This window comes from Carcharodon carcharias, chromosome 32 (assembly GCF_017639515.1).
Source record: "Carcharodon carcharias isolate sCarCar2 chromosome 32, sCarCar2.pri, whole genome shotgun sequence".
Lineage (NCBI taxonomy): Eukaryota > Metazoa > Chordata > Chondrichthyes > Lamniformes > Lamnidae > Carcharodon > Carcharodon carcharias.
The window spans coordinates 9,235,334-9,250,115 of NC_054498.1; the positions used below are offsets into that span (position 1 = coordinate 9,235,334).

Consider the following 14,782-nt stretch of genomic DNA (forward strand, 5'->3'; position numbering starts at 1 on the left):
GGTCACCATTACTAATGACTAGCTTTATATTCCAGATTTGTTAATTGAATTTCTGCCATATTGGGACCCATGTTCCCAGAATATTCCTGGATTATTGGTCCAGTGACATTAACGCCACCCCATCATCTCCTACGGATGGCAATGCAAGTAATATAGTTGGGAATGTTTCCTGGAGCTTTTCCCATCTCCTAATAGTCATTATGAGGAGCAAGTCACTCACTGGATAGAAGAAGAAGAAAAGGGGCGATGGGCTAAAAAAGGCACAATACCAAAATTCACATGACAGTCAAATATGGAAGTAGCACAGGTTATGTGAATTCCCATGTTCAGCCCACTTGTGGGATTGACATAATAATCACTGCTTTCCCATCCCTGTACAAATGACATTGTTGGTGAATGTGTTGCCTTGTGTGGTGTTGAGGCAAAAAGACCAGGAAGACCCACCCCACAATTTGGGTGGACCGCTCACATGTAAATAAGATCATTTGGACAAGCGAAAGCGAGTGGTTAGAATCTGTGGAACAACGCAACAGCCACTACCTTCCAAAACTGGGGAAAATCAGAAATGATCTCAAAAATGTTAGCCAATCTCCTACAACATTGCACATGGACTGTATTCATGTGAAGTAGGGTTAAAAGGGAAGGGGATAATTGGATCAGGAAGCACAAACATTATTCAATCCCTATTATAAAGTCATACATTCAGTCCTGGTTATTATTTTGACCTTACATTGTTTATTGTTAAATTGCAAAATGCACAGTTTGGAAGTTGGGGAACAGAGTTGCTTGGAGTTTGGAGATGCAAAATTGTATACCTACAAGGTTCTAGGATAATTGCAGTGATTGGTCACCAGCATTTTGCGATATAATACAATGTTTCATTTTTAAACAAAAGGACAGAATGATAATATGAAAAACAATAGAACTACAGTCTCATTTATATCATTATTTGGTGTTCAATTGCAATGGAGACAGAAACTAAGGAACAAGAAGTTTGGAATGATAAAGTTATGCTATTGGTCTGTGTTGCATCAGGAATTTGACAAGAACGTTTAATCAAATTGTTTGCAGGCAAATGCTTCAAGACCAGTTTTGGTTTAAGCTAAAATCGCAAACCTTCGTGTACAGCTTCGAAATTAAAGGCAATACACGCAGAGTTCTATGGTACAGTAGAGAGATACTAATGGAGGTTAAACCATAGAGATACTAATGGAGGTTAAACCAAAGAATGATACTAGAGAACATGAAGGAAGCAGCTCCAGAGAATTACCTGGGTCAAGAAACTCCGCTCCACGATTTATAAGGCCAAGGTCTAATCGACAAAAATGAACAATGTTGTACAGAGCTGTAAAGACCACTCTCCACACACCAGCAATGACCCCGATCAGGACATTGTAAGTGAAAAGCAGATACGTGAAGATGTACAGGCTTCGTCTACAGAGAAAGAGGAAGATAAGACATTAAAGGCACGTTGCACGCACGCACACACACACACACACACACACACACACACACACACACATTCTCTCTAGGTACGGATTCCTTTCCCAGCTTTTACATCCAAACAGGGCGTTCATGAGTAAAAAAGGTTCAATCAGCAAAGTCCCAACCCATCAGGAATGATTGCACCTGTGTACTGATCAAACAGGTGGGTCCCTTTGTTCCAAGGTTGGAGTACTGGTGATGGGCTGGCTGATGAAGTCTCATAGCCTTGTTTGGAGTGTAGAGAGTGAACAAAAAGAAATACATGTGAGGACTGCCTGGGTTGGATCCGAGTGCTGGCTTTGGAAGGTCCCGAACCTCGGGAGTCAGCTTTCAATACCCTGTAGCTTGAGCTGTTTGAACAAATTCAACTCAAGTTGGAGTTTGGGCAGGATTTGCAGCCTTCAGCCAGCCAAGTTAACTAGTCAAGTCTTGTGTTCTTTTTATTCCTCCTTCCAGCAGTGCCACCCAGTGCCAGGCCATTCCAATTAAACCATTCCGGACGAGGGACCTATTTTCCGACTAGTGATCTTCCTATACAAACAAACATTCAGCACACACCCACTGTGTTCACAAGACATAATCAGCCATTCGTAAAACAGCCCAGAGGGATTTAGCATTGAACACGGCCGGGATTTTCTGGTCCCACCAGAGGCGGGCAGGGTCATGAAGGGATGGCAAAATTTGGAGAGGGGCCAAAAGTCAAGGCCGCAATCTCACACAACAGCACTGGCTGGAGAGCATGTCCACCTCTTGCTTTCCTGGTTACCACTTATCCCTTTACTCAGAAGAGCAGAAACAAATTAACTGGTCACTTGTTTTACTGGAATCTTGCTGTGTACAAATTGGCTGCCATGTTTCCTTGCGTTACAACATAGATAAAAAGAATCTCATTGACTACAAAGAGCTTTCGGGCATATGGACAGATGTACTTAAAATAAAAGTTCTTGCTTTCCAATGTCCCGGGTACTACCAACAGAAATTGGCAACAAACTCCTTATCTGAAGGGACAGGAAAGCAAAATCTTCTTTGTAACATAAGGCTATTCTAAATTGTAAATTTGTTAACAATTCTCTCCCCCACTAAACCTCCTAGAACTCCAACGCTAATGAATAGATTTTAATCTTACATCATAGGAAACCATTTGCCTTATTGTGCCTGTGCTGGCTGTTTGAAAGAATTAGCCAATTAATCTGCTTCCCCCTCCCCCTACCTCCACCCTCCCCCCACCACCCCAGTTTTCCTCATTGCAAAGCAGTGCTGATTTTCCCTATACAAATATTTACCCAATTTCTGTTTGAAAGTTACTATTGAATCTGCTTCCACCAGCTTCTCGGACAGTGCATTCCAGATTATAACAAGGCAATAGCAAACATATCCCATTTCTATTTATTCCTGTCAGCTAGGAAAGAGGAGAGGGAAGCAAGAAATATGTTGAGCACTGGGGAGGAATGTCTAGTGTCCATAGGGCTCCCTATTGAACAACAATGCTCAAATACAGAAATCCCTATTTGCCATTGAACAGAGTGACTTGCTAGGCCATTTCAGAGTCAACCACATTGTTGTGGGTCTGGGGTCACATATAGGCCAGACTGGGTAAGGATGGCAGATTTCCCTCCCTAAAGGGGGTTTTACAAACCAGATGGGTTTTTACAACAATCAGTGATGACCTCATGGTTACCATTAACTTTTCAATTCCAGATTTTTCTTATATGCCACGGTGGGATTTGAGCCCATGTTCCCAGTGCCTGGATCTCTGGATTACTACTCCAGTAACATTACCACCCCACAACCATCTCCCCCTTGCATTTACCTTACCAAAACCTCATGACATTCCAAAAAAGCTTTACTGCGCTTTACAGCCAATGACATACTTTTTGAAGTGTAGTCACTGTTCTAATGTAGGAAGTGCATTAGTCAATTAGCACACAGCAAGCTCCCACAAACAGCAATGTGATAATGACCAGATAATCTGTGTTTGTAATTTTGACTGAGGGATACATATTGGCCAGATCCCCTCGGGGGGGATACTTACAATCTTCTTCAAATAGTGCCATGGGATCATTTATGTTCATCCAAGTTGGCAGACGGTTTAACGTCTCATCCAAAAGATGGCACCTCCGACAGTGCAGCTTTCCATCAGTATTGCACCAGGTTATCAACCTGGATTTTTTTGCTCACGGACAAAATTTTATGGCCCCTTCAGTTGGCGAGATCTTCCGTTGCTGCCGATGGAGTTTTGAATGGCTCACCCTAATTTACAGCCCTGTCTTCACTGCGATGAGGCAAAACAATTCTGCCCCATGTCTGAGGAGTTGGACTGGAACCCACAACCTTGTGACTCGGAGACAAAGGTGACAAATGCAGCTAACACAACACCAATTTACCATGAATTTGTAGAGCGCTCCCACAATTATCAAACTTCCTGTACCTATTAGTGATGCTTAATTGCTTCCCATCCTTCTGAAGGAACAGTAATCGAGCTGTTAAGTTTTGAATCAACACGACCAGGATCAATGTTAACCAGAAGGGCCTTCGACGGAGACAGAGAGAGAGAGAGAAATATGAAAGAAGCGGACAGACATCATTACAAATCATCATCATCCTTATTAAAAGATTCATTCAAAACACAACCAGAGACGAAGCAATAATCCGGAACCCGGTGGGGTGGGTGTGGGGAAGTATGTTGGCGATTTATGGAATTGACAAAAGGCCAAATTTATACATCAATAAAATTTAAATCCAAAACCAGATTAGCAAAGAAGGTGCTGCCTATAATTAGCCTCAACAGATCCTTCAGAATCACGGGCAGGCTGAATGAAGGTCTCATCCAGCTTCATGGTCATGTTTGGACAGTTAGTGGACTCAGTTTACAATTTTCTACATTTTGGTGCCAAATTTAGTGCTCGGTTGTTCAGAAAGGCTGAACATCAGGAGCAAATGCAATGCCTGCTTTGGAGGAGGTTCATCCCAAGCTGGGTGGGTGGGTGGGGTGTTGATGCGCAGCATCTTTTGGGAGATCCACTGATAATTAAACCCTTCCGGTAGGCTTGGCGGAGGTCTTGTGGCGCAGTGGGTGGCGTCCCTACCTCTGAGCCAGACATTCTGGGTTCAAGTCCCACCCCAGGACTCGATGACCCAGGAAAGTGTATTCATGATGCGCCCCAACAGGTTGACGCAAATATTTCCAACAGGCGGTAAGAATGGCAGAGTTTGCGGGTCAGCCATGCGATGAGAAGAAAATTGGAGCCTCTACTGTCAATATTCACAGCCCCAGACTACAACATGATGTGTGTTGCCATAGCAACTTGGGTGAACTGTAACACACCACCACCAGCAAACTAGTCTGACGACAAGTTGCAGAAGGTATAAAAGATTCAAGGGGTGATCTAATGGAGGCCTCTATGATGATTAAAGAACAAGAGTTCATAACCTGACAATTAGAGCTGGGCAGTTCGGAGGTGATGTCAGGGAACACTTCTCCACACAAAAAAGTTAATGGAAATCTGGAACTCTTTTCCCCAAAATGCAGTTGAGGATGAGGGGGCTAATTAAAATTTTAACATGGAGATTGATAGATGTGTAAGGTATTCAGGGTTATAGAACTAAAGTGGGTAAATGGGGATAAGTTGCAGATCAACCGTGATCTAATTGAATGGTGGATCTGGCTCAAAAGCCTGCATTGTCTTTTCTTTAAAAAAAAATTATTCACTTGCAGGATGCGGGCATCACTGGCTAGGCCAGCATTTATTGTCCATCCCTAATTGCCCTTGGTCAGAAGGCATTTAAGAGTCAACCACATTGCTGTCGGTCTGAAGCCACATGTAGACCAGGCCAGATCTCCTTCCCTAAAGGACACATGAGTGAACCAAATGGGTTTTTATGACAAATCAGCAATAATTTTATGGTCATCATCAGACTTAATTCCAGATTTTTATTGAATTCAAACTTTGCCATCTGCTTAAGTGGGATTCGAACCCAGGTCTCCAGAGAATAACTCTGGGTCTCTGGATTACTAACCTAGTGAGAATACCACAATGCCTAGGTCTACTCCTATCGGTGTGGTGAAAGTAAAGGGCAATTTGATAATCCAGGAGTTATACTGACAGGAATCATAGGTCAGGAAGCTGCATGGATTTGGTTAAGGATGCTTTCCGTTTAACGATACTCCGTGTGGATTAGAGCACGGAATTTCCCTCTTAAAAACTGAAATGCTCAACGTCTACATAAGGCAGGCAACTATGTTTAATGCTGGCGAGTATTTGGTGTCCAGTGCTTTGATTAGGAAAGTTTACAAGCAAGTCCTACAGCCTCAGTGAACTTCACCTTTTCGTTGGGGAGGTGGGACCCCGACAACAAAATCAAAATAAGGCCAGATTTTAGCCAGGGACGTAGTCAGGAGCAAAATCCAAATACTAGGAGCCGCGTGTTATTTTAAAGACTTTGTGACTTATTTAACAGCAAGAAGGAGGTGAGAAAGTTTCGGAATATTTACACTCACCACATGTTCTCCAGGACCCTGAAGATGATCAGTTTTTGTCCGTAGAGGATGGGGACAACGACAAGAAAGGCAAACAGTAGGAAACAGATGAAGAATACCAGCTGCTGAATGAGGAGGCCTAGATGGGGGAAATCACAAGAATTGAGATGGCAAGATTTTTTTTTTACAAAACATATATTAAGAGACAAAATATTCAAGTCCTCCTTTGGCAGAAGTAGTGAGTCAGACAAGCCCTGTATCCGTGCTACTCCTCTGCCAGCTGCTCATGTACTGAATAGGATCTATACTTTTGGTAGTTTACGCTCAGACACACAAAGAGCTTATCATCCTCTCAACTGCAGAAAATCCTCAGTGTGTCAATGATGCTCCAGTCCCAAGAACAAATTAAAAATAGTTTAGAAATAGGGGATTACAGTTTTAGCAAATAACATTTAACATATTGAGTAGCAGTCCGAGGGTTAAAAAAAGCTGTTTTAAAAAACAACCAAATTAATTGATAGCATGTTCAGTCCAATGATACTGAGTGAGGTTAAACAATTGTCTCCACTCTGGAATCATTTTAAATACCTCAAACGAAACGACTTGAAGTTACCCAGTGTACAGATTAATGTGTAATTCCTGTGTCTGCTATTGTAATGGGGATCATTTTTGATCAGTTTAAACCTTTCACTAAAAAGTGAAGACATTATACACAGAGGTTGGGAATCCTGCGGCGAGTAACTCACCTCCTGACTCCCCAGAGCTTGACCACCATCTACAAGGCACAAGTCAGGAGTCTGATGAAATACCCTCCACTTCCCTTGGTGAGTGCAGCTCCCACAACACTCTAGAAGCTTAACACCATCCAGGACAAAGCAGCCCACTTGATTAGCTCCCCATCCACAAACATTCAATCCCTCCACCAGAACACACAGCGTCAACAGTGTTACCAACTACAAGATGCACTGCAGCAACTCACCTAGGCTCCTTAGACACCATCTTCCAAACTCATATAGAAGGACAAGACACCTGGGAACTCTACCACCTAGAGTTCTTTGAGGATATAACAAGCAGAGTTGATAAAGTGGAACCGGTAGATGTAGTGTATTTGGATTTACAGAAGGCATTTGATAAGGTGCCACTTAATAGGTTATTGCATAAGATAAGAGCTCATGGTATTGGGGATAATATATTAGCATGGATTGAGGATCGGTTAACACACAGAAGACAGGGAGTCAGGATTAATGGGTCTTTTTCAGGTTGGAAAGACGTAACTAGTGGAGTGCCACAAGGATCAGTGCTAGGGCCTCAATTATTTACTATCTATATTAATGATTTGGAGGAGGGGGCAGAGCCTAATGTATCCAAATTTGCTGATGATACAAAAATAGGTGGGAGGGCATGTTATGATGAGGACATAAGGAATCTGCAAGGGGATATAGACACGTTGAGTGAGTGGGCAAAAACTTGGCAGACGGAGCTTAATGTAGGAAAGTGTGAGGTCATGCACTTTGGTAGGGAAACTCAAAAGGCAGGCTATTATTTAAATGGAGAGATACTCCAAAAATGTGCAGCACAGAGGGATCTGGGTGTTCTTGTGCATGAAACGCAAAAAGTTAGCATGCAGGTGCAGCAAGTAATTAAGAAGGCAAATGGAATTTTGGCCTGTGTTGCTAGGGGGTTGGAGTTTAAAAATAGGGAAGTCATGTTACAACTGTACAGGGTGTTAATGAGGCTGTACCTGGAGTATTGTGTACAGTTTTGTTTCCCATATTTAAGAAAGGATATACTAGCATTGGAGGCAGTTCAGAACAGATTCACTAGGCTGATTCCTGGGATGAAGGGGTTGACTTATCAAGAACGGCTAAACAGGTTAGGCCTTTATTCATTAGAGTTTAGAAGAATGAGGGGTGATCTTATTGAAATGTACAAGATTCTGAGGGGGCTTGACAGGGTAGATGTTGAGAAGATGGGGGAATCTCAAACTAGGGGACATAGTTACAGAATAAGAGGACACTTATTTGAAACTGAGATGCGAAGGAATTTCTTCTCTCAGAGGGTAATGAATGTCTGGAATTCTCTACCTCAGAGAGTTGTGGAGGCTAGATCACTGAAAGCATTTAAAGAGGAGGTAGGTAAATTTTTGAAATATTGGGGAGTTGAGGGCTAGGAGGAGCTGGCATGAAAGAGGAGTTGAGGTCTGGGGCAGATCAGCCATGAACTTATTGAATGGTGGGGCAGGTTGGAGGGGCTGACTGGACTACTCCTGCTCCTATTTCTTATGTTCTTATGTTCCCCTCCAAGCCACTCACCATCCTGACTTGGAAATATATCGCCGTTCCTTCACTGTCGCTGGGTCAAAGTCCTGGAATTCCCTCCCTAACAGCACTGTGGGTGTACCTATACCACATGGACTGCAGTGGTTAAAGAAGGCAGCTCACCACCACCTTTGCAAGGGTAATTAGGGATGGGCAGTAAAATGTTGGCTTAGCCAGTGATGCCCACATCTCATGAGTGAAGAAAACAAAAACACTGTGGCTAATCTGTGCACTGCACAATTGCCAGGAATTTTAAACAGTGCCTCATTTGAAGCAAGATTTTAAATAATTTAAGTCCTCCAAATACTTATATGTAAGAAAAGGAATGCAGTAAATAGGAAGTTAGGAAGGATATGAGGCAGAAAGGAATAGAAGGATATTTTAATAAGGTGAGATGATGTAGGGTGATTGGGGCTCGTGTGGAAAATAAAACTAGCATAGACCAGTCAGGCTAAATGGCCCGTTTCTGTATTGTAACATTCTATGTAAATTTATGTACATAGGAGAGATGGTTGCATCATGGCAATGTTGCTGGACTACTAAAACAGAGGGCCAGGCTAATGTTTTGGGGCCTTAGGTTCAAATCCCAACACAGCAGCTGGTGGAATTTAAATTCAGTTAGTTAATAAAATCAGGAATTGAAAGCTAGTCTCAGTAATGGTGATTATGAAACTATCATCGATTGTTGCGAAAACCCATCTGGTTCACTAATGCCCTGTAGGGAAGGAAATCCACTGCCCTTACCCGGTCTGGCCTACACGTGAATCCAGACCCACAGCAATGGGATTGACTCTCAACTGCCCTCTGGAATGGCCCAGCAAGACACTCAGTTTTCAGGGGCAATCAGGGATGGGAGACAAATGCTGGCCTTGCCAGTGATGCCCACACACCATGAAAGAATTAAGTACAGACAGTGGTATTATTTGAAGGAAGAGGAGGGAAATTGCAAGCCTTCAGTGGGTTTTCCACTTCCTGAAATAAGGTGAGAAGTGAAATTACCAGGATTATAAATATATATCCATTCTATCTTGGCACTCGCCTCCCTCCCAGAATCTCTACAGGCAAACAAACGCCACATTCAAACCAAAATCAAAACCATTATAAATGCTCCACAACCAGTTACCTAAACAGACGAATGCGGCCTGGTAACTGGTGAAGCTCATCCAACAAACGATGGCAGACTGCGAGGGCCTGATGTACCTCTTCTGGTTGCAGACCTTTTGTGTGTCACCTCTATGAAGAGCCTGAAGGTTGTCCCTATGACAGAGCAAAGAAAAGTGTGCAGGAAATTAGATTTAATCATGTTTAACTGCCAACATGCACAGATACTCAATAACAAGTAAATAAAAAATACAAATGGACAGTCATTTGTCCAACAACCACTTAGATAGCCCCTTTAACTAGTAAGTTGTTGAAAATATACATTCCATTAAAACCACCAAATGAATAAAAAACCCATGAGGCACAGTCTCAATCAGGAAATAAAAAATAAAACTGATCCACAATTAGAAGGGGATGGTGGGGGCGGTAGAATCTACTAGATTCTCTCAAAAAATCGTCTTCTTCAAATCTACTTAAAAAGTAAATTGAGATATCGTATTGTGCTGTTGCGCACAGAGTGGTCTGTCAAGATATATCGGGCTGATTTTTCTGTTCCCCGGTTACAAATGGAGAGAAAGCCTGCATCATCGGGCCTGGTCGACAGAATCTGAAGTCTTTTATTTTTGAAGTTACCTGTGTAAAACCATTGACCTCATTAAAGTAGAAAGTGTGAAGAAACAGGACACGCTCACTGCAGACACATAACACACTGTTGGGGGGCGGGGGGGAAAGAAAAGGAACAAATTATTTCCCCAATCACACCGTTCTGATATTATACAAACAAAACTTCAACTTTCTCTTCCAAAAATTCCAAGTGCAGGGAGAAAATCATGGATTGTGATTAGGTTCACTGGGCTTTACTTTATGTGGCCTTCTTGGGGGCGGGGGGGTTTGTAAAATAGGCATGGGTGTCCAGCCCACTGCCTTCTCTCCCACCCCCCCATGCCCCCGAGCTCACCCACATAACATGGCGGGTGGGCAGGTGCCTAAATCAGCAGCCTGCTCGCCATATGTAAATAAATAATTAAGGGTCAACTGAGCTTGTTAACAAGCTAATTAACTCTGAAAATATGCTGCTCATGCCATAATATGGTGGGTGTAGGCAGGTGGGTGAGAGTGGGTAACCCGTTTCTTTAAAAAGGTCTTCAAAAGGGCAGGAAGGTAGTGGGTGCACTCTCTTCTGGGGGTTCCTTTTGCACATCGAGGGCAGACCCCCAAAGATTTCACCCCCCCCTTCCTTCGTACCTGTATGTCCCCCAAAACCCTCCACCCCACTCCTTCCCCGCTCCTCCTTGCCTTAAGCGGGCCAAATTCTCCCTGCCCAAAGCCCCGGACTTGCCTCACTCCAGGATCCACTGGCCTTTTTCTTGGGACTGGCTACAGGCCCGGGAATGCCCACGATTGAGCGCTTGGCACTGCCTGGACTGCTGGAGCTGCCAGCCAAGCAGTGAATCAGGAAGTCCCACTGTTAGCTAATTTAGCTTGTCTGCAGCGTATTATAGCTGCGGACCGAGCTTGCATGGAGCGAGTTGGCTTCCAGCTGATTTTCCTACTGGGAGTGGGGGGGGGGGGGGGGTTGGCGGTGGGGGTGGTGTTGTTGAACCATCCACCCCCTCCCCTAAAATGCATGTCCATTGCCCAAGCTGTAGTGATCCCAACAAGGAAAGTCAAAATAGTGACAAATTGGCACGTTGATGACTTTGCTGTAAGCTTTAGCAACTCTCAAAGCCCAATACTCAAATCCACCACCTCAATCAGTTTTTCATGACCTGCTGTGAAATTTAGCTCAGTCAGTTTCACTTCTGGGCGAGTGAAGCTCAGAATGTAGAGGCCTTCCTTCACCCCCAGTGAGTGGTTCCTCATTGCTTAATTGTTACAGCCAGTCAGATCCAAACTCAAGGGAGTCAGCCTGAATGATCTGGGAGCTGAATATTTATCATTACAAAATCAAATTTTTTTCATTCAGTCGATGCCAGATGGTTAGGAACTTGTACTTTTGCTAGCTGCAAGACCACACGAATTGTACTGGTGTTGAGGGGCTTGTGGCAGGGGAATGGGAGTCATCTTTTTTTCTAAAATAGAGCAAACCTTCCACGGTCCAAATGTAATATTTGACAATATTGATAACTTCACTCCTATTTTCTGAAAGATTGACGCCAAATCCTTCGAGTGTATAGGATATCTGCTCTTGGATTCCAGCCCGCATCTTCTGTAGAGTGGGGACAACATATACCACGAGCAGAAGGGCAAACTGTAGAGGAGAAACATTGGTCAGGAATATTTAAAATGCAGTCCAAACAGAAGAAAAAAAACTCCCTGGGAATCAGAAGTGAGAAATGGATCAAATAGATCAAACAAGAAGTCAAAAAGAAACAAGCCCAGGTTTAAGTTAATATTTGAATAATTGTAATAGATATGAACAGGCTATAATCTTAATCTGTCACATGGTGACTGATGTATTGCACGTTCCCTGGAATGTGTGTTCATGGCTGTATTTAATAACAACTTTTGTTTAGTGCCTCTCAGTGCCAACACTGGGATGTCATGTAGAAAATGCAGCAGCCAATTTATGTGCAGCAAGCTCCCACAAATAGCAACATAACAATGATCAGGCAATCGGTTTTAGGGATTAAATATTGGCAGAGCTGCCCTGCTCCTCTTCGAACACCATTGGATCTTGAATGCCCACCTGAGGGTGTCCAGGATTCAACAGCTCCAGCTGAAACACAGCACTTCCAACTGTGCAGCACTCGGGAGTACCAGGCTGCATTTCTGGGCTCAAGACTCTAAGAGTCACCCAAATTCTTCTCCTCACCCCCCCCCGCAACAAATTCTCACAACCCCACTAAAAGACGGGTTCAAATGATGAAGGCCCTTCTGCCCATTCAATCTCATCCTGCTACGAAATCAGCTGTACCATTTTCCCACTACAGCATTTAATTGTTCAAAAGTCTAAAGTGACGGTTCTAAATGTCAGGGTTGGAGAGATGCATACGCAAGTAGAACGAATGAATAAATGAGTTTCCTTTTGTCAAAGTGAAGGTATTGTCCAAACCACACATGGCACAAACACTCCTTTCGCCACACTCAAACATCAAGGCCAGGATTTCCCATTCGTCGGGTGAGCTTGGCGGGAGTAGATGGTTGCCAAGCCGACCGCCACCCACGATGGGCTCTGCAACGTGGATTTCACGCGGGCGGGTCCGGTGTGGATGGCGAGCGGCTGCGCTGAGAGCGCCACCTGTGTGGGCACGGGGTGGGGGGTCGGGGGGAGAGGAGGGAGAGCCGGGCCTAGCGTGCAGTTTGCACATGGTGCGTGAAAGAGCGCTTCAATCTCCCCTAGGCTGGGAGTTGTCTCAGGGAGATTGAAGCATTTTTAAAAAAAAATAATAATGGAAAGCAGAAAAATTCAATGAACCCTGTCCCCTCATGTGAATGTGTCACACGAGATGGGACATGTTTTTAAGTTCAAATGAAACTTTTTAAAAGCTTCAGGACACCACATCCCGCTCGTGGTTGAGGCTTCCTAAAAAATGTGAAGGCCGCTTGGCCTTTTTTGCCTGCCCGCCAACCGTTAGGTTAGAGGGGCAGCGTGAAATTCAGGTTAATTACCTGGTTAATGGCCCTAATAGGCCTTTCAATTATCGGCGGGCGCCCAGCCGAGAGAAACATCGCGTGACCTCGCGATGACCTCGGGACGCATGCCCGACCTTATCGGACGTCATTTTATGGTCCAGCGTGTTGGGTGTGCCATCCCCCACACACACCGAGTGTAAAATTCTGCCCCAAGTATAAAACAGACCAGGTCCCCAAACTTGTCCCGCTGTGACCCCATTCTAATGCCCCAAACATTGCATGACCCCAGCTGGTGGGGGGTTCGGGGGATATGACAGTTAAGGGGGAGGGTGGGCTTCAACTGTTGAACGGAGGTGCGGAGGTGACGTGATGTTGAGCGTGGTGGCAAGTGTTTAAAAAAAAAGCCCACCTTTTTTACAGCTCAATGATCTGTCCTTTACCCCATGTCCACCATTAGAAAATAATTACAAATATTTAAAGGAGCCTTGCAGCTATTCACACTTAGTCAGAGTTCACAGCAGCTGTTGCCGCTTTGGAATTCAGGACCTCTAAATTTAATCTTGCGACCCCACTGGAGGTCATGACCCAGAGTTTGGGAAGCCCTGAAATGGACTGTTGACATAAGCACTTCACATTTTCCTTACAATGGAAGGAAAGGCTCCACTGCTTTTGAATGTCACCTCCCGTGGCATTGGAGTTAAGCAGAGACCAAACTGCTTCAAAGCTAGTGAAGTAGTCGTCATTTCTGAATCCACAGCAGAAAAACTGGAAGAAGTATGATAGATAAACATGGAGTTGGTGATATAGGAATGGGAACACCGCCACCTGGAAATTCCCCTCCAAGCCACTCACCACCCTGACTTGGAAATGTATCACCGTTCCTTCACTGTCGCTGGGTCAATATCCCTCCCTAACTGCACTGTGGATGTACCTACACCACATGGGCTGCAGCGGTTCAAGAAGGCAGCTCCCCACCACCTTCTCAAGGGCAATTAGGGATGGGCAATAAATGCTGGCCTAGCCAGTGATGCCCAAATCTAATGAATAAAAAAAAAATATAGATTCAAGACTCGCTTTTGAACTAATAATTACCTGATAGATAGAAACAATTGCCACAGTCATTGATACAACCAGGCTCGTTGGAATTCTGAACCCTGCATAAAATATAAATGGATGGTTTTGAGAAGGAAAATAAGACAAGCAAGGAGCACCTTTCTGTAGGCTTCCCCCCCCCAGTGCAATCCCCAACAACATTCTTCAAGAGAATGAGCGCTCAACCTGCTTCCGCTAATTCAAGGGAATTCAAATGCCCCACATGCAGTGAGAGGGATCCTTGTGTTATCAATACTCACCCATACTCCTTGTTCTGGAATTTCCCAATGGTCAGAGCTAGTAATCTAGAGTTAGTCAGTGCTACCCCTGGAGAACATGACTCATTATTACTGGCACCGAGAAACAAATTGACCTGGAAATCAGGGGCAAAGAGAGAACGCCAAGATTTCTCATGATAACACTGCCGATTTCCCGAGGAAGTAAATCAGGGCATGCCTAGGAGTTTTAAGCTTTAAAATCAATCTAATTCTTCAGTGATCCAGCTTAGGCCTCTTCAAAAAGGAAACTCGAAGAGCTACCCTTACTTTTCCCTCAACCCCTTGAAGAATCCTACTCCAGAAACCATGGCTTCATAGTCTTGAGTATATTAATAGCAAGTCTTTATTAACAACTCATAACTATGTTCATATTTACAGTACAGGGTACAGGTATGGAGTTGTCTCCATTCTAGGTCTTTACCCAACTCTGTCCATCACTAGACTGACCCCAGTTC

The 14,782-nt window shown here is 44.0% G+C and overlaps 1 protein-coding gene across 2 annotated transcripts in view; it reads right to left on the reverse strand.

Moving 5' to 3' along the window:
* Nucleotides 1–14,782, reverse strand: part of stra6 (signaling receptor and transporter of retinol STRA6) — a 40,941-nt gene that overhangs the window by 3,002 nt on the left and 23,157 nt on the right. For both annotated transcript variants that reach the window (XM_041178669.1, XM_041178670.1), the window contains exons 10-16: nucleotides 14,050–14,111; nucleotides 11,470–11,632; nucleotides 10,015–10,090; nucleotides 9,404–9,537; nucleotides 5,984–6,101; nucleotides 3,914–4,015; nucleotides 1,271–1,434 (exon numbers count right to left, since the gene is read on the reverse strand). In XM_041178669.1, coding sequence (XP_041034603.1) covers nucleotides 1,271–1,434; nucleotides 3,914–4,015; nucleotides 5,984–6,101; nucleotides 9,404–9,537; nucleotides 10,015–10,090; nucleotides 11,470–11,632; nucleotides 14,050–14,111 — 819 coding nt within the window. The remainder of the gene's footprint in view (nucleotides 1–1,270; nucleotides 1,435–3,913; nucleotides 4,016–5,983; nucleotides 6,102–9,403; nucleotides 9,538–10,014; nucleotides 10,091–11,469; nucleotides 11,633–14,049; nucleotides 14,112–14,782) is intronic.